This window comes from Physella acuta, unplaced genomic scaffold (assembly GCF_028476545.2).
Source record: "Physella acuta isolate Inbredline_101_S28 unplaced genomic scaffold, ASM2847654v3 ptg000438l, whole genome shotgun sequence".
Classification (NCBI taxonomy): domain Eukaryota; kingdom Metazoa; phylum Mollusca; class Gastropoda; family Physidae; genus Physella; species Physella acuta.
The window spans coordinates 82,043-108,578 of record NW_026731957.1 but is presented as its reverse complement, the minus strand read 5'-3'; the positions used below and the strand labels follow the sequence as shown (position 1 = coordinate 108,578).

Here is a 26,536-nt window from a genome sequence, read left to right as displayed (position 1 = left end):
ATATCAAACTATTATAAATTTAAAAAAAAACTGATAGATTTTACAACAAAATGATTGATTTATTTCTAGACACTTGGCCAGCCAAATGGATTCCAGAGAGGAATGAGAATTGTCATAGATCTTCCTGAAAAGTATACATTTGTTTACTTTTCTTATTCTGTATTTTTTTGTTTGACTTGTTTTGATAGACACAAGATCTAGATCTTTTTTTACAATAAAGACAATATTAAAAACTATTTTTATTGGATATAAACATTATTTATATGTAAATATGTATCATAGTGAGCATTATTTAGTGTACATAAATAATTGCAATGTTGATTACAATACATTTGTATTATAGTTTAGTTTTTAATGTAAAGCCTATCTATTTTGTTTAAAATACCAAAAAAATTTGAGTGTTAGTTTTGAGACTATTCGTATACATTTTTGTATTTAGGCCATTTTATATTTTTTTTAACTAGTTAATAAAATTTTCTCTTAGGAAAATTCCTATTATATTTTAGGTAAAATTATAAAATATATTATTTTATAGTAAAAGATTTGATAAAGTAATTTAAAGTGTTAAAGGTTTTATAGAGATTTATTATAAATAAAATCTGCATGCAGAGATCTGTATGCTGAAGCCATAATTGAAGAGGCCACTGAAGATGGATTTTTAACATTAGAATATTCAAGGGAAACAACCAATGAACACATGAAGGCAAAAATTACAGATCCTGTTATCAGTATAAAGGTACAAATAAAATACTTTATCTACATTTTAATGTTTAAAGCTTTATCAAACTGTTTTTATTTTATTTTTTATAATATATTTCTATTTCAATTTAGTTTTTATTAATTGTAGATTCTTATAATATTGTTCACTTTTTTATGCAAAATCACATCATTCAGGTTGATCTAAATCAACAACATTTTGTTAAATTACATAATATTCAAAGCTTGCTTGGCTCTAGGAGCTTTTTACTCTTAATTAATTTTAAAAAATTAACCTTGTGTACAGGAAATCGAGTATGAAATAATAGAAAAGCAAAAAAATGAAGTCGAGCCTCAGGATGGGAAAAAATCAGAAGATCAGAAACCAGAAGTTGTGAAAGTGGCAGCCTTAAATCTCATCAGTTATGAACCAAGAGGTTGGTAGCATTTGCTCTAGCAGTTCTTGATAGTGGAACAGGGCTTGGCTTTGATGTTTAACTTCAATTGTTGTTGAGGGCTTAAGAAATTTTCATGAAAATTATAACTTGCTTGAGACATCTGCTAATGCAACTAAGCCTGCCCATATTGTCTGCCATGTATTTAAATGGGAAGAAATCTAGCAGCTGACACATCTGTGCTTTACAGTCAATTGAGTCATAACAACACTCCTGAAAAGTTAACCCACACTAACAGATAAAATATTATAGCCATTTAATAACACAATTTTTATTTTAAAAAAAAGCATTTTCTAGGCTTCTGAATTATTTTGATAATTGGTATCAAATTGAAAGTTACAAAATTTAGTTTTTATTTGTTTAAGTCATTTTAAACAATAATAAAGTTTTAAATCTCAGGTGAAACCCTATTTTTATTAATTATTAATTGAAATTATTTAGTGTGAAGAAATATTTAATTTTCCATACACATGTATTTGTGGTAGAGCAAATAAACAATTGTATCAAGTAAATATCATGAAGATTTTACTTAAATTACCTCTATTGTACTGAGTCTATAAGACAAACTACAAAAGTAAAGTATATAAAAAGCACTTAAGCAACTATCACTATAGTCATTGCTAAATAAAACTTAATGAAAGTAGGCCGATACATTCTTGAAACATCTATGAGACAGTTAACAAATGAAAATGAGGCTTGGTATCGAAACCAAAAATATTTACTATGGCAGCTGCCAAACAATATTTTTGTTTTGCAACTCAGGATATAAAAATAAAAATGTACTCAATTAGCTATTATTAAATATTATCTACTAGACCAAAGGCAAGCATTAATTAAAATTTATAATAAACATAAATACCCTACTGTTGGTTTAATTTTTAATACCATTGATCAATTAGCACTCTGCTAATGATATCTTTGATTTATACAACAGGTCATGTGTCAGTGACCAAAAGGGCATATGTGTTCCCTCCCTTTCATCTTCTTACTGAGGTAGGTCCATGATCTTTTATTTGCACAACTTGTGACAGAAAGATTGCATTGGAAAACAGTGCAACAGTAAATTGCACACAAAGAAGTGTGCAAGGGAATTTATTTTCTTTAAATCAATCATTTATTAACATAAGCAAAGAAATTACTACATGTACATTGTTGCATAATAAAGCATTTCTCTACAAAATATGACAAAACTTAAATGTATCAGTTTAGTTTGTTTCTGTTTGCACAATTTTCTGGGAACCTGTGCTAATGTATCACAGTAGTAATTGAATGTATAAAACTAAACCTTGAGATTTAAAATGTTATCTTCTCAGGCAAGTCAAGCTGCTATTGAGTCAATAGACAATGTATGGAGGGCAAACACTCTCAACTCTGTGGCTCAGTGTAGAAGTGTTCCAACAAGAGTTACAGGTATTGCTTTGCTCATTCTAAAATGTTGGACAATTTTTTTTTAAAAGTGGGAATAAATGTTCAATTAACATTTACAAATCAAACATTTGTGTGGTAAAGTCGGAATATTGACTTATGGCAAATCAAGAATTTTTTTATTTAAAAAATCATCTGAATAGTTGATAAAAGGGTTAAAAAAGATTTATAACAATTTTTATATAGCACAAAGTATAAGAAAATCTACTTAGCATAGTTGAATTTTCACTATGTTTGGTTGAGCAAGAATTATTTTTCATAGTATTGCAACCAAAGCTTTTAATTTATCTACATTTATTTGTAACCATATTAACAGTTAGTATTCTATTTTTCCTTTTCTTTATGTCTAAGTGTATCAATTATCAACAGTAAAAGTTCTTTTTTCTTTACCTTAATCATATTCTTAAACTTCCCAGTGCAAGAGCTCCAACTTAGCGAGCTGATTGGCAGTGACACAGAATGGCTTGTGGGAGCAAACTCCTCCAGAAAATTTGACATGGCTTTTGCATTCCTGCCATCAAATTTGGGCCATAAGACCCTGTGCTATCCTTCAGTGCCTCGCATGTTTACAAACATTGATGTCCATGTTCTGTGTTTCTTAGTTGGTGAGTCAAATATTCTTTATCTCAGTTTCTGGTACCTATATTCACTTTATTAAATTTTATTCTAACCCGAAATAATTCACAATTTTCACTAGAAACTCTTTGAAATACAATTTCTATGTATTTGGAAAAATAAGTATTATTTAATCAAAATGTAGAAAAATGTTTTTCAATATCATTTTTACTTGTGACTAATAAATTTTTTGAAAAATACTTTAAGTCATTTTATTAACACTAATATATTTAAAAAAAAAAAATTTAACTGTCATGTTTTTGTGAGCTTGATGTATTTAGTTGTGTGATTGATGCCCTGTTTTGAGTGATTGACTTATGCATTTGTATGGTTGACTTATGCATTTGTATGGTTGACTTATGCATTTGTATGGTTGACTTATGTGTTTGTATGGTTGACTTATGTATTTGTATGGTTGACTTATGTATTTGTGTGGTTGACTTTTCAGACCAGATGTACTTCAACATCCAGCTGGGCAATGACCATGAGATAAGCCTGGACGTCCCCCTCCACTTTGTCAATGTTAACCCCATCACCCCCAGCCCCCCGCTGCAGGCTGAAGACATGTACACGTCTGCCTTCAATGGCTGGATCTACTCCACCCTCTACTCCAACAAGATGTGCCTCCCACACTGTGACAAACTTTTTCCTGAGGGTAGACCAGATTTTAACAAAACTCAGGTTCATTTTCTTTTCTTTTTTAAATCAAAATTTTGGTTTTTGTCTGAGGCTTAATTGAATAATTATTGTAGTTTTATTTAATTACTTTATATTTTACTAACACTTAAGTATCTTAAAATGTACTATTTGATGTTACAAAAATTAATTTTAAAATTAATTATACATTTTGGTAAACATATCAAATTGGAATAAGGCTTACACTTGTATTTTCTTATCATTAGTATTAAGATACTTTTTAAAATACATCTATCACTATTGTTATCAGATTATTTTTTTTATATCAGAACTATCACTATCAAAACATCATTGACTCTGTCTCTTGTCTCATCTTATTTCACTACATTGATATCTTTTGTAAAGCTCACTAATTTGTTCACTTGTAATAACATTATCTTCTCAATAATTGGCCTTCTTATACTAAGACTAAGCTGATCCTTGTTGTTCACAAACTCAACACACACATAAAATAAAAAAATAAAAAATATATATCAACTTCATAACAATTATGTTCCAAGCTAATATAGCAAATATAATGTAAAATATAATAAAAGCAATACAGTTAAATGTGTTTATGTTTGTTGTTTTTTGTTTCTGTCATATTATGTAACTCAGAAATTTCAAAATTTTAGTGTGATACCATTAATTTTATTTTTTTTGGTTTCCAGCTTGAAGCCTTGATGAGGTCATTGATCCATGTGTACGCAGCACAGTGCCACCTACTGGCAGAACAGTATGGAGGCATCAAGTACCAGACCACACCTGAAAATGGAACCAAAGTTATAACAGACTCCATCCAACACAACTACATGAGCATCATTCAGCAGACTGATCAGGTAAAGTGTTTGGCTTAAAGGCTCTTTGTCAGCACACAATAACCTTGGGTCAAAACGTTGTCTTTAAATAATGAGGACACTAACACTACCCAGAGGCGTAGAGACCTATTCCAAAGCCCTGGGCAAGCTATCGAATTAGCGCTCCCCTTATATATATAGTTATTCAGGTTGACAAAAAGCGCCCTCCCCCCCCCCCTTCCAATAATTTGGAAAGCTTTGAGGCACTTTTTAACAGTCACGTCCCTTAACAGTTTTTTTTTTTTTTTTTGTGTGTCTTACAGTTAAATAAACCGCCTAAACCCAAGTAGCAGTCAATATTCTTATATTTTTATTGTATATAATTCAGCAGGAGCATTCAATGTTTTTCTACCCTGTTTAGTGCTCCCTCTTGGGGTCGCCAAACTGAATGGTTACTTATCCGCCCTCCCTAGCTATGCCTCTGACACCACCAGTTTTATTACCATTTGCATAAACCTCACAGCAGCTAACATTTTTATTTATTTATTAGGCTTCAAGGATTGTGCCTTTCTAATGTTTTAAATTCTGAGGTTGTTTTGTCTTTCCTATGGTGATTGAAAAATAGTTAACATTGTTGATAGGCTGGGCTTGAAGTTTTTATCATCACTGGATCACACAAAAACAGAAAAACTAAAGTGCTGTTCCTTAAATTAGGTTTTGTAGAAAAACTAAGGATGTATCTGTTGTTGTTTATTTGGCACCCCTGAAGTACTTTCAATATACATCATTTATATACACAATTACAGACATGATTTTTTTTTCAATTCACTTCTGGTATTTATTAATGTATGCAGGAAAATAGTTTTACCCACTTTCCTATCAGCTATAATGGGAACATGAATGTATCTATAGAGTTATATTTTCTTTGTTGTTTAATCTTAAATGTTTAACCAATATTTTCTTTTCTCCTAGGCTGAACTAGCCGACGACACCCTGATCAAGAAAGGTTTCCGGAACAATGTGTACTGTAAGGCCCACCAGTGGTGTCTGCCTGGAACCAATGTCCAGCTGGAGGGAGAGTTTGACTTCAGGTCTGTGATGAATTACACTTGGCATTGTTTGCAGTTTAGAGTTATAATGGGAGCAGGACATTACACCCATCATTACCCCCCCCCCCCCCCACTGGCAATTACCCTGTTACACATTGTCCATCCGAAAAAACAATAAATGGCAGTAGGGGATTTCCCCCTAGTCATTACTAATAAACCCTATATCTAATAGGGTTAAGGATATGTCAGAGATAATTTAGAGATAGGGTTAGAGGTAGAGAGCTGGATATGTAGCGGGAGGGGCAATTAACCAAGGTCCTACACTCAATTATAACACTATATCAACAAAAATGTTAAAGTTCATAGTGATTTTATTTTTTTTTAAATGTTATTTCAGGAAAGAACTATTCTCACCCTACGAGGAAACGGTGAATGTGATCTGGCGGGAGGGTCTGAAGATCCCCAAACTCCCCCAGCATCTGTACGCTCTCTTGACCAACCTGCAGTACCTCAAGCTTGAGGGCTGCGATGGCTTGAAGGAACTGCCTGATGGCATCTCCAAGTGTGAGCGCCTTGAGATGATCTCCCTGAGGAACTGTGTTATTGAGATTTTGCCTTCTGATTTGTTCCACATTCCGTACCTCCACAGATTTCACTGCCATTCTCTCAAGGTAAATCTTTAGGACTTTTTCGTGTCCTTTCTTTATTATATGGATAGAGAGACAACTGATAAAGCATATGGAAAGAAATCTATTTGTACTTACCAATATGTTAAACAAAAAAAAATGGGTTTAAATAATTACATTTTCCTACAAAAAAAACATTGGACAAGTATGATGTAGAACATCCCTGAGTCCACCCAGCTCTTATAAGTACCTGGCTTAAATAAGGTAAAGTATATGTGGGTGGCATAATGCTGACCACAATATCCCTTTATGTGCTATGGTCATGAAATAAATGAGCTCTTTTCTAACTCCCATATTTAAAAGGAGCACTTTGCAAAAGCAAAATCATAATACTGATCTTACTAAAAGGTTTACTATAATATCACAGATAATGGACAGTTAATAATTGGCTAGTGTTTAGAATTATAAGCAAAATTGCTCAAATAAATGAACCAAATATCAAAGTTCAGGGTATTCCTCTAATCATAAAAAAAAAATTTCATGAAAATTCTGTTATTTTATTACTTCCAGGTGAAGACTATGCCAACCAGTATTCCAGTTAACTGTCCCATCACCCACCTCATCCTGTCAGACCTTTTGCTGACTTCCATCCCTAAAGAGTTTGGTCTTCTCACTGACCTGGAGTTGCTGAACCTGAACAGCAACCCAATTGAGACTCTTCCTATGGAGCTAAGCTCATTGACTAAGCTTAAAACACTGCTTCTTTGTGGTAATTAGCCCATAATTAGAAATATTGTTTCATGTTTTTTTTAAACCAAAGTTCCAATTTAATAGATCAATATGTAATGTGATTTGAGAGTTCTTTATAATAATTTTCATATCCTAATCATTTGGGGGGGGGGGGGGGGGGGGGAATGGAGTTTTATAATGAATTGGGTGGTCTATGAGTATTTGTATAGAGATTTTTTAGTTGTCAAATGCAAAATTTTTGTGTTATGTAAGTTTTACATGCCAAGGTCACAGAAACAGGTGAACTCTACTTCACTCTCCCTACAAACTATCAAGTTTGAAAGGGAACTTTAAGTTTCATGAGTAGTCAAATATCAAATTTTTGTTTTGTGTAAGTTTTTAGTGCATCAGATTTCTTTGTTGTTTAACATGTGCGTGTTTCTTAAAGATAGCATTGTATTGTGCAGGTGTACCATGGATTGTGACTGGAGGTTCTAAAGTTGAGATGCCAATAGACCAGTACCAAGACTTTCTTGCACACAATTCTTCTTTGGACTACTATCTTGGCAGGGAGGTAAAAAGTCTTTAGTTCAATTTTAATACACGTTCTATGTGGTTGAACATTTTTCATATTATTTTTCTTCTTCTTCATTCTTAATTGTAAAATATTGAAAGGGATTCCCCCCTAGATATTTAAGTATGTCAACATATTAAACGCCTATTGACTCCAACTTCAGCCTGTTATTCATTCTGGATCTGCTTCCATGCCCTTGTCCACCCATGAAAAATGTGCAAGGCAGCTTTTTTGGGTGTTTTTTTCCTAGTTGAGTAGCTGTTCTCAGCTAACAAGCCTTATCAACCTTGGGACTTCAGGAGTTAGCAATCACATGCTCCCCTGCTCATAATTTTATAGAAATTTACAAAAACTTTTCTGAAGGCCTATATGTATTTGACTTGAACTTAGTGCCTTTGCTATATTTCTTTTTACTTGTAGTCTGAAGTGTTTGGTTATGTTTTAATATTTTCAGAAATTGATGGCCATGTTTAATGAAGCTGACCATAACAAGAATGCTAGACTTGATGAAACAGAAATTGCTGCACTTAATGCCATTTTTTTCTGGAAAGTTCCCCGTTTAGGATCGTCCTGCATAAGTAAGTTGACACCATAAAAACTAGAATGAAGCTTTCTACAAAATAAAACATATTTAAATATAGTTTCCCTTGCAGTATTAAAAAAAAAAATTTTTAATTTTTGTGTGAAATAACTATACATTTTATGTTTATTTTTAGATTGCTCGGAATATGGCGGCATCCCTCCAGTTATATTCCTTCTCAGTGGACTTGAGACCCTCCATCTGGACTTCCAAGCAATCACCATAGTGCCAGTACACATGTGTCGTCTGCAGAACCTCAAGGCACTGAGCATATCCCATAACCCCCTGCTGGAGAGTTTGCCAGGGTCGCTGGGTCACTTGCCCAGCTTGAAATGTAAGGGCACAATATTTTTAAAAATTAATACTACTGCTGTTTTAAATATTAGACTTAAAGGTTAGAAAAACTAACAACACTTCACAAATGTTTATTTACAAATCTTGTGCCATTACCCAGCCCTGAGATTAGTGAGCAATCCTTCACTAAGAACTCCCCCACATGAAGTAGTGAGCAGAGGATTCCAGTCCATCAAAGCCTACCTGAAGCGTTTGGCTGGAGGGTTCACTGAGTGCAGACGGACAAAGCTAATGCTGGTTGGACTTGGAGGTGCTGGAAAAACAAGGTCAGAATTTGTCAGAACTGTAGCTGCTGCTGTTTATGTGATTGTTTTAACTCTTTTGGGGATGAAGTTTACAAATTTCCTCTAATGGATGCTTGAGACAAAAAAAATGTGTCATCTAGAAATATATAATGTTGATTGCATTGATTGTTGTTAAATATCTCATAGTTATTCTGTTTAAATGCTCATTCACCTTGTATAATCAACCTTGCTGAGTAGCTTCATGAGAATTGTACATGTTTATTGCTTTGATTTTTCCATCATCATACATTTTTCACTGAAGCTGAAAATTGTTATAACAATGAAACAAGCTAAAAAAATTTTAGGTGCAACATTCTGTGCATAATTTCAAATCTGCATGTTTTTTTTCCATTTAGCTTATCTCTGGAGATGACTTTCTGTTAACTTTTGTCATTTAAAAATAATCACTTATTGGTGTTTTGATTTATTTTTATATTTGTTGAAACAATGTAGTACTACTTTTTTAAAACTAAACTTTATTACCAAGAGAGTGAATTTTTATCCTTACTGTGATTTCAGTCTTCTACTTAAACTTTATTACCAAGAGAGTGAATCTTTAGCCTTGTTGTGATTTTAGTGTTCTACTTAAATTTTATTATCAATATAGTGAATCTTTAGCCTTGTTGTGGTTACAGTCTTCTACTTAAACTTTATTACCAAGAGAGTGAATTTTTAGCCTTGTGATTTCAGTTTTCTACTTTAATTTTATGATCAAGAGAGTGAATTTTTATCCTTACTGTGATTTCAGTCTTCTACTTAAACTTTATTACCAAGAGAGTGAAGCTTTAGCCTTGTTGTGATTTCAGTCTTCTACTTAAACTTTATTACCAAGATAGTGAAACTTTAGCCTTGTTGTGATTTCAGTCTCCTACAAGCTCTGATGAGTGATGCCAAGAAAACAGCAGGCACAAGAGGGCAGGATATAACCAATGGTATTGACATCCTCCCCTGGACAGTGAAGGACACCAATGGAGTGGATGTCACCTACAGCACCTGGGACTTTGCTGGTCAAACTTTGTACTACAACACACATCAGGTGACTGCATTTGAACTAAACTAACAGTTTAAAAACTTTTTAGAATAATTGAATGATCAGTTTGTGCTAGGATAACACACATATTAAATAAAAATAATTTGATATTTTAAATTTCTGTTACCGTATATTTTGGTAGTATCACAAGTAAAGTCATGTTTTTCCAAAAATGTTGGCTGCGGTTCCCCTTTAAAAACAACCCTGTTGTAACATTAACCTTTAAATTTGTTGTCATTACAATTTGTCTTCATTTGTACATTTTTGTATATAGTTAAAAAGGTTTGTGCTAATGCGCCATGTTTTTTCTAACCTTTGACCTTATTTCCCCAGTTTTTCCTGTCCAAACGAGCTGTCTACTTGCTGTTGTGGTCAACCAGACAAGGTTTTGAGCATGCTGGGCTGGAGTTCTGGCTGAGTTCTATAGCCAGCCACGCCCCCAAGACACCCATTTTTGTTGTTGGCACTCACTGTGATCAGGTAGCTAAAACTCATTTTTCTGTGTTATACCTGTCTGTAATCAGGTATCTTAAAATCATTTTATGTGTTAAACCTGTCTGTGATCAGGTAGCTAAAACTCATTTTTCTGTGTTAAACCTGTCTGTAATCATGTATCTTAAAGTCATTTTTTGAGTTAAACCTATCTGTAATCAGGTATCTTAAAGTCATGTTGTGTGTTAAACATGTCTGTAATCAGGTATCTTAAAGTCATCTGGTGTTAAACCTATCTGTAATCAGGTATCTTAAAGTCATTTTTTGAGTTAAACCTATCTGTAATCAGTTATCTTAAAGTCAGGTTGTGTGTTAAACATGTCTTTGATCAGGTATCTTAAAGTCAGGTTGTGTGTTAAACATGTCTTTGATCAGGTATCTTAAAGTCATTTTGTGTGTTAAACATGTCTTTGATCAGGTATCAAATTCTTTTTGTGTTTTAAACCTGTCTGTAGTCATGTATCTTAAACTCATTTTGTGGCTTGAACCTTGTCTGTGAACTGGTTCTGTAGATCCATGCTTGTGAGTGATGTATATTTTGTATGTTAATCAAGTGTGGCACTAGTCTGTATGATTCATTTTTCTGTGTGATGAATTATTTGTGTGGTAAAGCTGTGTAATGTGAAGCTGGGTTTAAAAGAGCAAGTTTGTATGCAAAATAGTTACCATTTATTTTCTTTCTAATGTCAACTCGCTGATAAGCTATTTATGCACCCACTGTGTATGCTCCTGATTTGTCCTGCTAAAATAAAGACTAAAGCTTATAACATTCAAACAATGTCCATAATGGATGGCTGGTTAATTATGATGTCATATAGAGCAGAAAACAATACTTGGTAGGGACTACACAGTAGAAAGTTCAGAGAAAAATTATAAAAATTCTATGATTAATTCAAAAGTTACATTTATTCAATTTGTGATCTTTTATTGTAGTTATTTTTAATAAATTAAATATGTACATAAAATTGTAGCTCATAAAGATAAATACAATAGCTTAAATAAATTCTGTAGTGAATTCTGTTTTAACAATTTTGTTTTATTTACAGGTGCCCAAAGCAGATATTCCTATAGCTGATCTTAAGCAACGCTACCCACAAATCGCTGGGTTCCATTTTGTCAGTTCTCTTCAAGGAACAGTAAGTTGTTTGTTATTTTTACTAAAATTAAAGTATCTGATTGTTTCAGTTTAAAATTATAAAAAAAATTTTTAACAATTAAATTGCTAAAACTCATTCTGTATATTGTCTTTGAGTTATGATGAAATCTTGTTTGAAGTTTTATTAAAAGTGAAGATTTTTAGAAAAAAAATACAATTTTACAGTTTACTAATTAAATAATTTGTTTAAGTATAAATTTTAAATAAAATCTCTAGGGCATCATAGAGTTAGAAAAGGATCTACTGAAAGTGACATTGGAACAAAAGAACATGGGTGAAAAGATTCCACAAGTCTGGCTTAAACTGGAAGAACAAATCTTAAAGTAAGTTTCTGGAAGTTGTGAAACAAATCTTTAAGTTTCTGAAAGTTGTGAGACAAATCTTAAAGTAGGTTTCTAAACGTTGTGAAACAAATCTTAATGTTTCTGAAAGTTGTGAAACAAATCTTAAAGTAAGTTTCTGAAAGTTGTGAAACAAATCTTAAAGTAAGTTTCTGAAAGTTGTGAAACAAATCTTAAAGGAAGTTTTAGAACTTTTTTATGCAAAACATAACATATATTTAAAAAAGTTATAATACTAATCTTAAAATTGGTTTCATATTATGTTTTTTATTCATATAAATAAAAATTGCTTTTGTTAAAATATTCTTTCTGTATATTTCAGAGCAAGAAAAGCTAAAAGTATACTGGAATGGACAAAAATCAAACAATTTTGCATGGAGGTTGGAATTTATGATGAGAAAGATGTAAGGAAAATATTTTAAATGAATATCTTGTGTCTATGATTCATGTCAGAAGCTTAAATAGTTTTATGAGTTTTCTTTTTGAGTTATTTCTTTTATAAAGTTTTACCCTAAATATATAATGTTCAGTGAGAATTAATTTATTTTCTAATTAATGAAATATTTTCTATTTGTAAAAGAAAGACTCAAAAATATCAATGATTAATTTATAGGAAGAAGAAGATATATTTTTTTTGTTGCATTGATTGTATTTTATGCACTAATAAAACACAACCTGTTTGGCAAATAAAGGTGGACTAAGTATCCTCAATGTATTTCTGTATATTCAACTAAACCTAAGACAGGTCTAATAGAATCTAATTAAATTAAACAGCATGGCAATGACATATGTTGTTTATAGAAAAAAAATCATAGCAGCAAACCAAAATGCTCACATTATTTTTTCCTATAAGCTTATTGTTTATTGATAAATTTTGTGTAGTACTTATGTCAGATTTGGTGTTTAATGCTTAGTTTTTACTTCTGATAGATTCGTGAGGCCATTCAGTTTCTACATGAGCTTGGCACAGTCCAGTATTTTGACAATGAGTTTCTGAGAGATCAGGTTGTCATCAACCCTCAGTGGATTGTCAATGTCATGTCATGTGTGGTGTCAGTGAAGAACTCTCCTATTCAGGTGATAAGGTTTCTACAGACTCAATTTTACTTCTTTAATACATCACTTTCTGTAAAAAACTGATTTCGTTCTTTAGTTGCTAAAATTTAACTTAAGTGTTACTGTTGCAGGATAGCAAAGGTAGATTTCACCACAAATTTATCAAAGAAATTTGGAAGGAATATCCTGAGTCATTACATCAGTGGCTGCTCAGGCTGACTGAAGAGTTTGATTTGACCTTTCCCCTCCCTGAAGAGGCAACTAACATTGTGCCATGTCTGCTGCCACAGGAAGTGCCAGATAATGTCAGTTTGCGTTTATATCATGATAATTCTAACTGAAAAAACTTGAACTATTGTTTCAGAATTAATTGTAAACTTGAATTGTCAATCCACTTTTGTATCATGTTCATTCTGACTAAAAAGGTTAAACTACTGTTTCAGAATTAATTGTCAATTTAACATATCAATTTACTTTTGTATCATGTTAATTATTTATAACGCAAAAGATTTAGCATCATTGGCTGTATTTAATCTATATTTAAAATGGTAATTTACTTCAATATCCTGTTTATCCTTTCAAAAAGAAAACATTGACAGTTGCATAATTTATTCATTAATTCATATTAACATTACAGTAATGCATAATCAGTTATTAAATAAAAAGCACTAAACAGTTTACCTAAAGGCTAAAATATTAATTTAACATATTTTAAGACCACACTGTAGGCATGTTTTTGAATTAACGTAACTGATTCGTTTAAACAATTGCCACATTGTCCTACCACAGCTTAACTGGCCACTACCAGATGTTAGCAAGCACCAAAAAGAGACCAAGCTTATCTACCAGTTTTCTTACCTCCCTGCTGGCCTATTCAACAGAGCTCAGGTCTGTATATATACTTTTACCTTTTTCTTTTGATTTCACGATGGTCCTAAATATAAATTTTAATAGACCTCTTAAATTCTTATTTTATATATATGTAACTATACAAATATACATATTTACATATATACATATATATATATATATATATATATATATATATATATATATATATATATATATATATATATATATATATATATATATATATATATATATATGTATATATGTATATATATATATATGTATATATGTATATATATATATATATATATATTCATATTTATTTATTCATTCATTCATTAATTTCTTCATTTATTGGTTTGTTTGTTAATTCAGTCAATCACCTGGTACTTTATCAATTATTATAGTTAATTATTTGTTTTTAGAAATTTAATCTTTACTGACGTCTGATTTCTTCATTTGACAAAAAAAGAGATAGGCCTATATATTTTGGTTAGACCCCATTGGCCATCCTGAACAGCACTCCCATATAAGCCTCTATACAGCATGATGTTTCCTGTAATAGTTTGAATGTGAAGAAGATTATTATTTACAGATTTTTTTTACATTTCATCTGTTGAAAATTGCATGTTTGAATTAAACCATATTGTCACAGGTTCGGCTGTTTCAATTGTCTGATGGAAACCTAATCTGGAAACGAGGCTCCCTCTTGAAGAAGAACAAACACAAGGCTCTGATTTCACAAACCAGGTCAGTTTAGCTCACTATTAAAGGCATTTCTACTTACTCTATGCATATAGCATGTCCCGAAGCTTAAGTTTTTAGAAAAGGCTTTTGGCATAAGGAATTCTGTTGTTTTTTTTTTCATTAAAAGCCAGGTACTAATAGACTTTTTAGATTAATTTTTGTTTGCTTAAAATGTTATAGGCTACTTTTTAAAACATAGTTAATTAATTTTTTATCTTCAAGAACATATTTAAATGTAAAAAAATTAGAACTAAAATAATGTAATATTAATAAATATTTTAATAAATAAATTAACCTGTTGTCATTTTTTTCACTATTTAGTGACTCAGAACTCCAGGTCAAAGTTCAAGGACCTCGACCAGAAAATGTTATTTTCCTCATCCATGAGATCTTTGAGTCCCTTATCCAGGAATCTTTTCATGGTGTCATTTATGAGTTCTTGATTCCCTGCCCAGACTGTATCATTAGAGAAGTATGTCAGAGTTATCTTTCTTGATTCCCTGCCTAGAGTATCATTAGAGAAGTATGTCAGAGTTATCTTTCTTGATTCCCTGCCCAGGCTGTATCATTAGAGTAGTATGTCAGAGTTATCTTTCTTGATTCCCTGCCTAGAGTATCATTAGAAAAGTATGTCAGAGTTACCTTTCCCAATAATTTCAGGAAATATTAACTGCTTTTAAAAATCAAGAAACTTTTAGTAATTTTAAAATATTAAACAGATGACATTGTTTTAGCCTTTATATCTTGTGTAATAAGTGGTTTTAAATGTTTTCTCCAGGGAACTCTGGACCCCAGCATGTTTGAGAGCAGCCTGGTCAAGCGAGCAAGAGACCATCGTGCCCCATTCCTTCAGTGTAGAAAATATTTCCACACCATCTCTATGGCTCAGCTCTTTGGTAAGGGTTTTAAAGGTTTTTATCCTGATAAAAGTTGAACAGGACTGTGTTAAGAGAGCAGGATTTTACCCCTTCCCCCCATTCCATTTCCATTCCACCCAGATATTACACATATTTACACATGATATATATGTTTTAATGATAATTTCTTTAGTTCTATATATTTAATGGAAATTTTTTGTTGTAAAAAAATTTTATGTTGATTTCTTTTGTTATATAACATTTTTATGGTGATTTATTTTTTTGTAGATGTTATAGGTAATTCCTTTTGTTGTATATAATTTAATACTTTTTTTTTGTTCTCTATATTGTAGAGGTGATGCCATCTGACAGTGATTCAGACTTTGATGCTCACTTACAAAACAGCCTGACTATCATGCAACAGTTGAACTCAGCTCTGTCAACAGATGTGGCCATTATCTACAGCTCCAAGGACAAGGTTGATGACAAGCATCCAACTCTGCTCAATCCTGAGAGGGTCTGGAGAGATCTAGAGGCGGCGGGAATCACATGGTGAGTGGGAGAGACTGTAGGAATGATTTGGGGAGAGGGGGGGGAATGCAGGAATCACATGGTGAGTGGAAAAAACTGTTGGAATGACTTGGTGAGGTAGGGGGGGGTGCAGGAATCACATGGTGAGTGGGAGAGACTAGGAATGATTTAGTGAGTTTGGGGAGGGGGGGGGTTGTATGAATCACATCATGAGTGGGAGAGACTGTTGGAATGACTTGGTGAGTTTGGGGATGCAGGAATGGCATGGTAAATGAGTGGGTGGGTGGGGTGCAGGAATTACATGGTGAGCGGTGCATGGAGGGGCTACAAAGTAGAGCAATGTATGTTTGCTTTCTGTGGCAATCCAGCCATTGGTTTACCTGATTGTCTATTCCCAAGTGTGATTTTTTTGTAAACCTGAAGTGTGACAAATTCTAACAAATAACATAAGTTGTACTTTCAAGACTTGAAGTCTAGTCAGTTATATAGGTTATATATTGATTAATTTCTTTTTGAGCTCATACTGCCCTTATTCTAAATTCTGACTTAGATACAGTTAGATATTTGTGTTAATCTAGCTTAAATACAATTAGATCTTTATATGTGTCCTTCTAGCTTAGATGCAGTTAGATCTTTATCTTATAGCAAGAATACTAAAATTATCTTTTTACCAATGTGCTGTACAAACTTTTTAAATTTTGCTTCTGTTTAGTTGGTATTCTGATGACATGGATTCCATCTCTGTTCAAGACTTAATGCTGGCACTAAAAAACTGTAAGGTAAGACATAATATATTGCTCTGACATTCTTTTCGGCCAAATAAATCCATTTCTTACATCAAATCTACTGTAATAACAGCAACTACCTAGCTTTTTGTTTGTTTTGTTTATGTAATTTATTAAAAATGAATCTGTGAATTTTGTTTCTAAATGTTATGAAACAAATTTATGTTTTAAGTAAATTAGATTTTTTTGTGTGATTAGTGTATTTAACATAATCTTATATTTAAATAATATTTTTGTTGCCATTTATTTAAGATGAGAAGATTGTTTTCATAATATAAGTGAAAGTAAAAATGTAACAACTTGGCTATTAATTCAAAGGAATTTCAAAAGAATACATAAAAGAACATATTTTATTGATTAATTTCTACTGTGTTAGTTATTGCTGCTATTGCTACAGTAACAATTCATTTTCTTTCGTGCCTGTCTTAATTGTCATTATTTTATATTATTTTTATCTCAGCAATGTTATGGTTGTTCTTTTACTTGTGTTGCTGGTAGTTGTCCTTGTCTTAACAACTATTCTTCCACTTATGCAAGTGGTAGTGCCCTTGTTTTAACAACTGTTCTTCCACTTATACAGGTGGTTGTTGCCCTTGTCTCAGACAACTTTGAGAGAGATGAGAAATCCCATGGCCTGCTCATGTACACCATGGACACCCTGGCCAAAAATTTCACCATCGTGGTCATTGGTGAGAGCCAGGAGTGGCTCAACACTGACCTGGGGATGAGGATAGGAAAACAGGAGGTGCAGGAATTTTTCTGGAACCTAAATTTAACTTCTTTAAAATAGTAATTTTTAATATTATATTGTTGTCTAGGCACAACAAAAAAATACTGACTTTATAAGCATATTTTTCAATTTTAAAAAAAGGGAACCATTTGTTTGATTTATTTTTGTAAGCCTCATCCTACCCCTAGTCTATTTAAGTAGTTTCACCTCCCCCTCCATTGTAAATAAATTATTCATCCTCTCCACCCCACTAACTTTTGTGTAAATCAACATGTTTATATTTGTCTTTGTTACAGGAAATGGTGATGGTGAAGACAAAAAACAGATATGATGAGAGCCGCATTCAGCAAATGGTTAAAGCTGTCAGTGTTAAACTACAACAAAATCAGCAGAGTGTGAGTACATGCATTGTGTGCACAGTTTTACATCTTACCCCAGAATAGATCTAAAAATGAGTATATATCAAAATAGTTGTCTTTATATTCATTTGTGTTATCAAGCATGCACCTATTATGTATTTTATGGTTCCCGTAATTTTTACTGGTTTTTTTTTCATGTTTCATCATTTATGTTGTATCATTATTTTTAACCTCCTCATTATAAAAAAATAATGCTAGTTATTCAATCGTATAATTTTTGTATTATATTAATATTTTTTTCCTCATTTATTTTGTGTTCTTACTTTTGAGCCTCTTATAATGAACTAACTGATTATTCAAGATAAATAAACGACTGTATAAAAAGTCAATCTCTCATATTGATTGTTAAACCAAGTATGTTGTAACTCTTCAGCTTCAGAAACACCCAAGTGTTTTCATCAGCTACTGCTGGTCCAACTCTAGAGAAGCGCAGAAACTCGGGACAATCTGTTCTGACAAGTCCCTAGGCTGGGGTGACCCCAGGGAGGTCAAGAAAGAGCTGGAGAAAAAAAACATAACCTGTTGGCTGGACATTGACCAACCATTTGCTGTGAGTCTACACAAATGGTTACATTTATTTTAGATAGGCCTATTCAAACATTTTCTGTGAGTTTATATAACTGATGATTTATTTTATCTACTGTAACTATGGACAGATTTTTTATCCTTTTACTTTTATGTATGCATACTAACAGAAGTAAGACTTATACATAATAATATACAAGATATACATATTTTTATAATTGAAATTTGATTTTTTAAACTTTAACTTTAAAATTTTACAACACTTAACAGGGTAAAGGTCTATTTAAAAACATCACAGAAGGCATCAGGAACTCTAAAGTGTTGGTTGCATTTGTCTCTGATGAGGTGGGTCAGTTTATCTGGTGGGGTGGGTCAGTTTATCTAATAAGGATGTCTGTGCTATACCCACATTTGGATATAGCGTTTGGATGGTGTGAATGTGTTTTCAATTGTTGTGTATATCGTAGCATTTGCAATGATGTATGGGGAGGAGTGAGGGTAGGAAAGTTTTCTTATGATTAGTTAAAATTATTTGCTGTGGTGCACACTCTGTTTACAATTTAAAACTAATTAGAGAAACATGTATTCTTGTTTTGTTTTTGTCGTTTTATGCATGTATATATAAACTCTATAGAAAATCAATTGAATCCCCTCCCCCGTGTTGAAATTGTGTCTATGCTACTGATCACTCATATCAGTGTTTCAAATGGTGTCTGCTTGATGTCAGAGTTTGCAGTAGTATATATATGGTTTCAGCACCAAGATAACTATGCACACACTGATTGTATTTTCCACCACCCTGTTTTGAATTAGCAAGTCATTCAGTTTTTATATATCTCCTCTCTTTCTTTTTTATTGCTTTGGGGACATGTGTCCTGCTTGTAATCTACAACTGTTGCATTTATCTGTGCTGAATTTTCTTTTAATTGATTGCCTTGCATGTTTTATATGACAGTATGTGAGCTCAGACAACTGCATGATGGAGCTGAGGTTTGGAGTTTTAAATCTTCAGCTGCCAACTATTATAGTTGTTGTTGGCACGGGGAAAGATTGGAAGCAATCTGAGGTAAGAGTTTAATCGCTGAATAAACAATAACAATATTAGGTAACAGTGTAACAAATAAAAAAACAATAACAATCTGAGGTAAGAGTTTAATCACTGAATAAACAATAACAATATTAGGTAAGTTTAGTCGTTGAATAAACAATAACTACAGCGCAGCATAGCCTAGAGTTAGAGCACTTGACTGCTAAAGCAAAAATCACTATTTCAAATATGGGTTCAAGTTAGTAGAACACCTCCGAGGCTACCCAGCTCTGTTGGGTACTTTACTCTGTTAAGGAAAGTAAAGGCGGCTGGGGACAGTGCTGACCACACTATCCCTTCATCTGCAGAGGTCACAGACACCTGTGAACTCTACTTCACTTGCCCTATTGACTGTCAGGTTCAAAAAGGGGAACTTTACTTATTATTTGTGAAACAATAACAATAGGAGGTAACAGTTAAATATCTAGATAATAAAAAACATTCAGAGGTAAGCTTTTTAGCCAGAGGAATAAAAGTTTGGAGTTAGCTGTTAAAATAACAACACAACTGAGGTAAGATAATAATACACTGGTTAAGTAGACAATGAGAATCCTTTAACTCCTATAACCTATATGGTTTGCATTACTCATCAGCTAATAGTTAATTAGAACTAATTGAGAACTAACAATTTAGCTTGACATTTTTTTTATTAATAGTTATTTGAAATAAAATTTGAAAATGTGTTTCTTAGTTTAGCTGTTTTATTATTCTATGTGCAATGTAGGTTGGAATATTGATGCAGAGATCTAAGGCTGCAAAAGTTTACATGCAACAAGAGAATCCAACAGCCTTGGATACTTTAGTCCATTACATTAAGTAAAAATATCTCTTTAATTTTTTAATTTTAAAAAGCAGTATTTTGATATCTGAAAGAGTAAACTCAACTATTTTAAAATAGATACACATTTATAACAAAAGACTAAAAATCAGAGATCTGGATAGGTAATGAATTAATTATTTCCACATTAATTATTAAGTTTGGGAATAGATTTATGTAAAGAATTTTAAAATGAATAAAAACACAGCACAAAACATAGAACTTTTAAAAATATTTTCAGCATCAGTAAGTTTATTAACTCATCCTACGTTAGATTAAAGAATTAATGAAAGTTTTTTTTTTGTCATGAAACAGAGAAAGAATGCCAAGCCATTCAGATCAAATACTTGCCCAAAAAGAAATCCAGACAAAAATGAAGAATGTTCAAGAACAAGAGAAAACTAAAGTGGAGAACAAGAAAGCAATTGACAATACATCCATTCAGGTAGGTTTCAATTAACCCACTATTGGTTGTTTTTTTTTAAACCTTTTTAAAATAGCGAGTGGGTTATATGTCCACAATGGTGTTAATACAACTTAAAATACTAAGATTATTATCTGAAATATGTATAAAACTTTTTTTTTTAATTTAAATAATCCAACAATTTTTTTTACTGTTTTCTCCATTAGGAGGAATATGAACTTGTACAGAGAAAGTTCATGAGACACATCATCTCATATGTCAGCTCCATGGACACTGTGCCCACACCTCGACTAATTGTTGTTGATTTTGAAAAGATTGGTATGTTTTTTATTTGTTATTGATCGTAAATACAGGTTTCTCTTCTTCTAACCAAGCTACATAAGACATTATCGCAGGTTGAGATATTTAAAATCATTTTACAAATGCTTCGCTTTCACTAAGTCTTATTCTGTTTTTGTTATGTGGTTGAGAATATATGGTGCAAATAACAAAAAATTATATTTTGTATTATAGTTTTTTATTAGATCTATACAATTTTTGTATTGTATTAATTTTGTATTGTATTTTTTTGTATTATGTTACTTTTATAATTATTTTATTATTGTATTATATTATTTTTGTTTTATATTATTTGTGTTATTTTTATTATTTGATTTTTGTATTGTAGTATTTTTGTATTATGGCACTTTTATAATCATATTATTGTTATTCAACAAGAACATGACTTTGGTATAACATTTTCAGCGAGGTCAGTTGTCAAGAAAGATGGACACCATGACACTGAGAGCATCTTAGAGAGACCTGGTTCAGCTGGCAGGCCAAGGCTGCGTCCAAAAACTGCCAGTCGCTCGTCTAAACTCATGACTGTAAGATACACTTTTTGAAATCAGGAGATGATTGGTGCATTTTATTCATCATCTTTACCCTTTTGTGTCCAAGACACATAGGGCAGATGAATTAGAGTTCATCTGCTTCAGAAACCTTGGAATATAGAGCTGGGTGGACTCAGGGGCACTCTACTGACTCGGATTTGAACTCGAGACTTTGGGTCAGCAGTCTCGCTCTCTACCGCTATACCACGCAGACCCATCCATTTTAGAGTTCATCTGTTTCAGAAACCTAGGCATATGAAGGGATAGTGTGGTCAGCACTGTACCCAGCCATCTATGCTTTCCTAATGTGAGTTAGGAACCCATCAGAGCTGGGTGAACTCAGGAGCATAGGCCTATTATGGACATGTGTCCAAGAATTTCAGAATTATGGCTAAGCAGTCAAAATAGATTGAGCAAAATGTAGCCTTCCATTTTATATTTTTTATAATTTTTAATAATTTGATTATGTTTTACAGGTAGTTGCTGAAGATGAGGCCGATCAATGGGAAAATGAAACCTTTTGTCTGAAGCTGTTATGTGAAGATGAGAAGGTTAAACAGCTTTTTACATTTTATGGTTTAATTCTGACAAAAAACTCTTTAGTGATTTTACTGAGTAGCTCTATAATACAAATTTTTACAATATTTAGGATTAAAAATAATACATGGATTTGATTTTTTTTTGCTTAATTTTTTTTAAATTTCTTTCCATTTATGTAATAATAATTATTTACTTATTTTCACTAAATTTTTTTCTTTATGTAATGTTAATTGCTAATTTATTTTAACTTAATATTTTTCTCTTTATGTAATTATAATTGCTAATTTATTTTAACTTTAACTTTTCTCTTTATGTAATTAGAATTGTTAATTTATTTTTGTTATCAGGGGTGGCACATTTGCAAAATGTCGTTCCCTGTAAAGATGAATGAAGAATTAAAAAGTACATTAAAAGGCTGTTCTGCCTACCTGGGCAGGATGTATGCAATATTACGTCAGAGTGCTGTCAGCCTCAACTGCTTTGATGGACCAATAGGGTCACAGTACATTTCATGGATTGAACAGGTTCTTATTATTACTAATTTGTATTTAGATTCCTAAGGTAGTTGTTAGTAGTAAAGAAAGTGAAAATTATCTTGGTTAACGGACAGCTGAAATAGAACATTGATTTACGATATTTGCCTGTGTGCAAGGAGTTGTTACACTTCGGACTTAGCGATCAATAGGGGCAGATCAAGTAGAGTTCTATTGCTTCTGTTTACTTGGTAAACTAAGGGATGTTCTCACCAGTTCTGTTTCCAGTTGCCTTTATTTTCATTTAGTGTGAGATAGGTACCCATTAGGGCTGGGTGGACTTACAACTTTCTATAGACTCTAGCACATTTCAAGTGCAAATAATAAAAATTATTTGCTTATATCTAATATGTTTAAGTGTACTTTTGAAACAGTAATTTAACCTATAAAATTGTTACATATCTACTGTTACAGTATTCCATTAAAGGCACTAATTTTATTTGTTTCAGGGTGCCATTTAAAGTGTTTATTTTATTTACATTGTTTATAAGTCATTAGTAATGTTAATTTTATTTAAATTGTTTCAGTGTGCCTATAAAAATGCTATTTTTGTTTAAATTGCTTCAACGTGCTATTAAAAATAATAATGTTATTAAAATGTCTTCACTGTGCCATTAAAAACGCTAGTTTTATTTTATTTGTTTATTGAGCCACAAATAATTCTAATTTTATTTCAATTGTTCATAAGATATTAAATAATGCTAATTTTATTTCAATTGTTCATAAGATATTAAATAATGCTAATTTTATTTCAATTGTTCATAAGATATTAAATAATGCTAATTTTATTTCAATTGTTCATAAGATATTAAATAATGCTAATTTTATTTCAATTGTTCATAAGATATTAAATAATGCTAATTTTATTTCAATTGTTCATAAGATATTAAATAATGCTAATTTTATTTCAATTGTTCATAAGATATTAAATAATGCTAATTTTATTTCAATTGTTCATAAGATATTAAATAATGCTAATTTTATTTCAATTGTTTCAGTGTGCTGTTGAGAATGTCAACTTTTTAGACTCGTACATCAAACTGAGAACCAGCCTTGTGGAAGATGACACAGCTCAAGAGTTCTTGTCTCAGCTGAAGAGGTAAACAAGACAACTTATTTCCTTACAGATAGTTGTTTCATTAGGTTACTTTATTTATTAAAATTTGTTTCATTTGTACAAATTATAAATTAAAGCAGTTGAGTGAACTTTTAAAAACTGACAATACATAGGCTCGATGATTTGGTGTTCATCTAGTTTAGTTGGCAACTCTAGGGCTAGAACTGTTGTTTTTTTTTTAAATTATACTATCCCTGGTATAAACTTAAACTAACCATAGTGACAAATGTATTTAAAATGGCATACTTAGTGACATTTTGCAGATTTGTTACAAAGGAATTTTCTTTTTTAAAAGAGTTCTTCATCATCCCAACATCCCTTAAAACTTATTAGGGTTCATTGGCGCACCACTGTTTACTACTGATTCTCTGCCATCCATCTCAGTCCTCTGCCACTCCTATTAGTTCTGAGACAGGCACCCTCATCCAATCCTTAATGTCATCCATACAGTGATGTCTTTACCTTCCACTTCTTCTCATTCCTGGCACAGTGTCTTGCAATATTGTTTTGGATTGGCCATTGAAGAGAGTCCTTGCTGACATGTCAACTATTTAATGTAACTTGTGTTGTTCCAACTGTGCTAGGTGCCATCTGCCCACTGGTAAAATCTACTGGCTGTGTGAGCAACATGCCTCAGGCCCACGCATCACCAGGCTGAGTACTGAGACGACGTCCCGTAATGAGGTGGGGCGGGTCATCTATGAGGAGGACGTCAAGCTGAGAGACAACCTGGAACGTTCTGACATCTACAAACAAAGGAAGAAAGCCAAAAGTCCTGCAGCTAACATTGTACTCCCAGGTCAGTTCATGTCATCCTATTGCAGGGGTCTCCAAACTACGGCCTGCGGGCCGGATGCGGCCCGCGAAGTCATCTGATCCGGCCCGAGGAGATTTTTTTGTCCAAGGAAAAATCGTTTATGATGAACTCTGCCCAGAAAAATCAAAGACATGCCGGGAAGAAACTGGCCCCCCAACTGAAATTTGATAGTTAATGCGGCCCTCGGACTGAAAAGTTTGGAGACCCCTGTCCTATTGTATCATAGTTGAATGTATTTTTTCAAAGATTGCATTAAAATTAATACATTTTTTAAAAGTATCTTATAAAAATGACTCTAAATTATTTATTTAAAATTCATTTGTGACTTTTAAGACCTCCTAAAACATAAATAGTAATTTTAAATTGGATTTGTAAATGCAAATAATATCTACAGCAAAAAGAGACAGAACTCTAATGTAAAAACAAAGCTGTAATAAAAGAGATAATGATAAACATTTTTCTCTTCGTCATTAAAAATTGTTTATACTTGGTAGACCTATTAAACAAAACAAGATATACACTTATAATATAATCAAGAGTCTTTCTGTCTTATATTTTGTCAGTATTTTGATATTTATTTATTTTTTTATGTAAAAAAAAAAACACATTATTCAAATTATTTATTTTCAAGCACTTGATGTAAAGAACAAAGAACAAATATCTGAGTATGACCAAGCTCAAAAGACCAAACCAGCGCATGAGACAAAACGCCAGGAATCTGTGAGAAACCTGGCCACACTCCTAACCAGCCCATCAGACAGATCTTCCTCCAGCACCTCTGTCAAGAGCAGCGCAGATTCTGGTGCTGCCACCGACAGATCCAGCTCTTCAGTGAGTAAAAAAAACAAGGGAAGTAGAGCTTGTATACTACAGTAACAGTCTAAGGGAATGTCTCACTTGCTACAGAACAAAGGAAGTAGACCATGTATGCTACAATAACAGTCTAAGAAAATGTAACTCACGAGTTACACAGAGAAAGCTCACTATATAAACCCATACACTTTATTGTATCAGTTTGGTTTTAAGTAACTTGTAAGCTTTTTTTTTAAAAAAAAACAGTTTTAGGATTTTTATTTTATGCTCAAATTTTTCACCATATGAATGATTTTCTAAAAAGTAAAAAAAAAAATTACAATTATAGAAAAATATCAAAATTGTGTCCTCTGCTAAAGAAAAAAGTACTTTTTTATCAAATGTCAAAATATTTTTTAACAAACAATTGTTAATGTTATATTTTTTTTATTGACTTTTAAAAAAATGAAACCATTGCTACGGTTATACAAATAATGAAATATTTTTTTGTAAAAAATAATTCTTGGCATAATTATCCAACATTTTTTTCAAACTGGCACAATTTTGTCACCTTCGTTATTTTAATTTGTCAGTACATTGATTGTTTTCTACCTATATTTTTATTAGCACATTAAGTCAAACTTTTGTGACCGAGATTCCAGGCATAATCAAATTGGCTTTTATCAATTCAATGTGAAGATTATGTTACCACATTGTTCTTCTCAACAGGCAGCCTGAGTTGAGCCAAATATACAACTTTTATTTTACAAATATACAACTTTTATTTTACAAATATACAACTTTCATTTTACAAATATTTGATGGTCATTACTCAGTCACAGTGGGATGGAGTGGTCTAGCGGTAGAGAGCTGGACTGCTAACCTGTAAGTCTCAAGTTCGAATCTGGGTTCAAGTCAGTAGACCGTCCCTGAGTCCACCCAACTCTGTTGGGTACCTAACTCATGTTAGGGAAAGTAAAGGCGGCTGGGCATAGTGATGACCACACTTTCTCTCCATATGCCAAGGTCACAGAAACAAGTGAACTCTACTTCACTTGCCCCATAGACCATCAGGTTTGAAAGGGAAACTTTACTTTTTTACTCAGTCACAGATAAGCCAAATGTAAGTATCAAATATGCATTGAGCTTACGACTAAATG

At 32.2% G+C, this 26,536-nt stretch overlaps 1 protein-coding gene across 1 annotated transcript in view; it reads left to right on the top strand.

Moving 5' to 3' along the window:
• LOC131942991 (uncharacterized) overlaps nucleotides 1–26,114 on the top strand; it is a 29,147-nt gene extending 3,033 nt beyond the window's left edge. The window contains exons 7-49 of the mRNA XM_059302996.1: nucleotides 70–131; nucleotides 610–736; nucleotides 1,004–1,133; nucleotides 2,086–2,144; nucleotides 2,465–2,561; nucleotides 2,993–3,181; nucleotides 3,640–3,872; nucleotides 4,538–4,705; nucleotides 5,636–5,754; nucleotides 6,110–6,383; nucleotides 6,909–7,107; nucleotides 7,535–7,641; nucleotides 8,096–8,219; nucleotides 8,358–8,555; nucleotides 8,676–8,841; nucleotides 9,724–9,895; nucleotides 10,223–10,369; nucleotides 11,428–11,517; nucleotides 11,754–11,860; nucleotides 12,201–12,282; nucleotides 12,809–12,955; nucleotides 13,066–13,239; nucleotides 13,724–13,822; nucleotides 14,439–14,533; nucleotides 14,852–15,002; nucleotides 15,309–15,426; nucleotides 15,741–15,939; nucleotides 16,631–16,697; nucleotides 17,284–17,448; nucleotides 17,730–17,828; nucleotides 18,226–18,402; nucleotides 18,648–18,722; nucleotides 19,333–19,443; nucleotides 20,189–20,280; nucleotides 20,597–20,726; nucleotides 20,912–21,023; nucleotides 21,450–21,571; nucleotides 22,054–22,128; nucleotides 22,465–22,641; nucleotides 23,649–23,749; nucleotides 24,352–24,566; nucleotides 25,216–25,415; nucleotides 26,106–26,114. Coding sequence (XP_059158979.1) covers nucleotides 70–131; nucleotides 610–736; nucleotides 1,004–1,133; nucleotides 2,086–2,144; nucleotides 2,465–2,561; nucleotides 2,993–3,181; nucleotides 3,640–3,872; nucleotides 4,538–4,705; nucleotides 5,636–5,754; nucleotides 6,110–6,383; nucleotides 6,909–7,107; nucleotides 7,535–7,641; nucleotides 8,096–8,219; nucleotides 8,358–8,555; nucleotides 8,676–8,841; nucleotides 9,724–9,895; nucleotides 10,223–10,369; nucleotides 11,428–11,517; nucleotides 11,754–11,860; nucleotides 12,201–12,282; nucleotides 12,809–12,955; nucleotides 13,066–13,239; nucleotides 13,724–13,822; nucleotides 14,439–14,533; nucleotides 14,852–15,002; nucleotides 15,309–15,426; nucleotides 15,741–15,939; nucleotides 16,631–16,697; nucleotides 17,284–17,448; nucleotides 17,730–17,828; nucleotides 18,226–18,402; nucleotides 18,648–18,722; nucleotides 19,333–19,443; nucleotides 20,189–20,280; nucleotides 20,597–20,726; nucleotides 20,912–21,023; nucleotides 21,450–21,571; nucleotides 22,054–22,128; nucleotides 22,465–22,641; nucleotides 23,649–23,749; nucleotides 24,352–24,566; nucleotides 25,216–25,415; nucleotides 26,106–26,114 — 5,760 coding nt within the window. The remainder of the gene's footprint in view (nucleotides 1–69; nucleotides 132–609; nucleotides 737–1,003; nucleotides 1,134–2,085; nucleotides 2,145–2,464; nucleotides 2,562–2,992; nucleotides 3,182–3,639; nucleotides 3,873–4,537; nucleotides 4,706–5,635; nucleotides 5,755–6,109; nucleotides 6,384–6,908; nucleotides 7,108–7,534; nucleotides 7,642–8,095; nucleotides 8,220–8,357; nucleotides 8,556–8,675; nucleotides 8,842–9,723; nucleotides 9,896–10,222; nucleotides 10,370–11,427; nucleotides 11,518–11,753; nucleotides 11,861–12,200; nucleotides 12,283–12,808; nucleotides 12,956–13,065; nucleotides 13,240–13,723; nucleotides 13,823–14,438; nucleotides 14,534–14,851; nucleotides 15,003–15,308; nucleotides 15,427–15,740; nucleotides 15,940–16,630; nucleotides 16,698–17,283; nucleotides 17,449–17,729; nucleotides 17,829–18,225; nucleotides 18,403–18,647; nucleotides 18,723–19,332; nucleotides 19,444–20,188; nucleotides 20,281–20,596; nucleotides 20,727–20,911; nucleotides 21,024–21,449; nucleotides 21,572–22,053; nucleotides 22,129–22,464; nucleotides 22,642–23,648; nucleotides 23,750–24,351; nucleotides 24,567–25,215; nucleotides 25,416–26,105) is intronic.
• The last annotated feature ends 422 nt before the right edge of the window (nucleotides 26,115–26,536 follow it).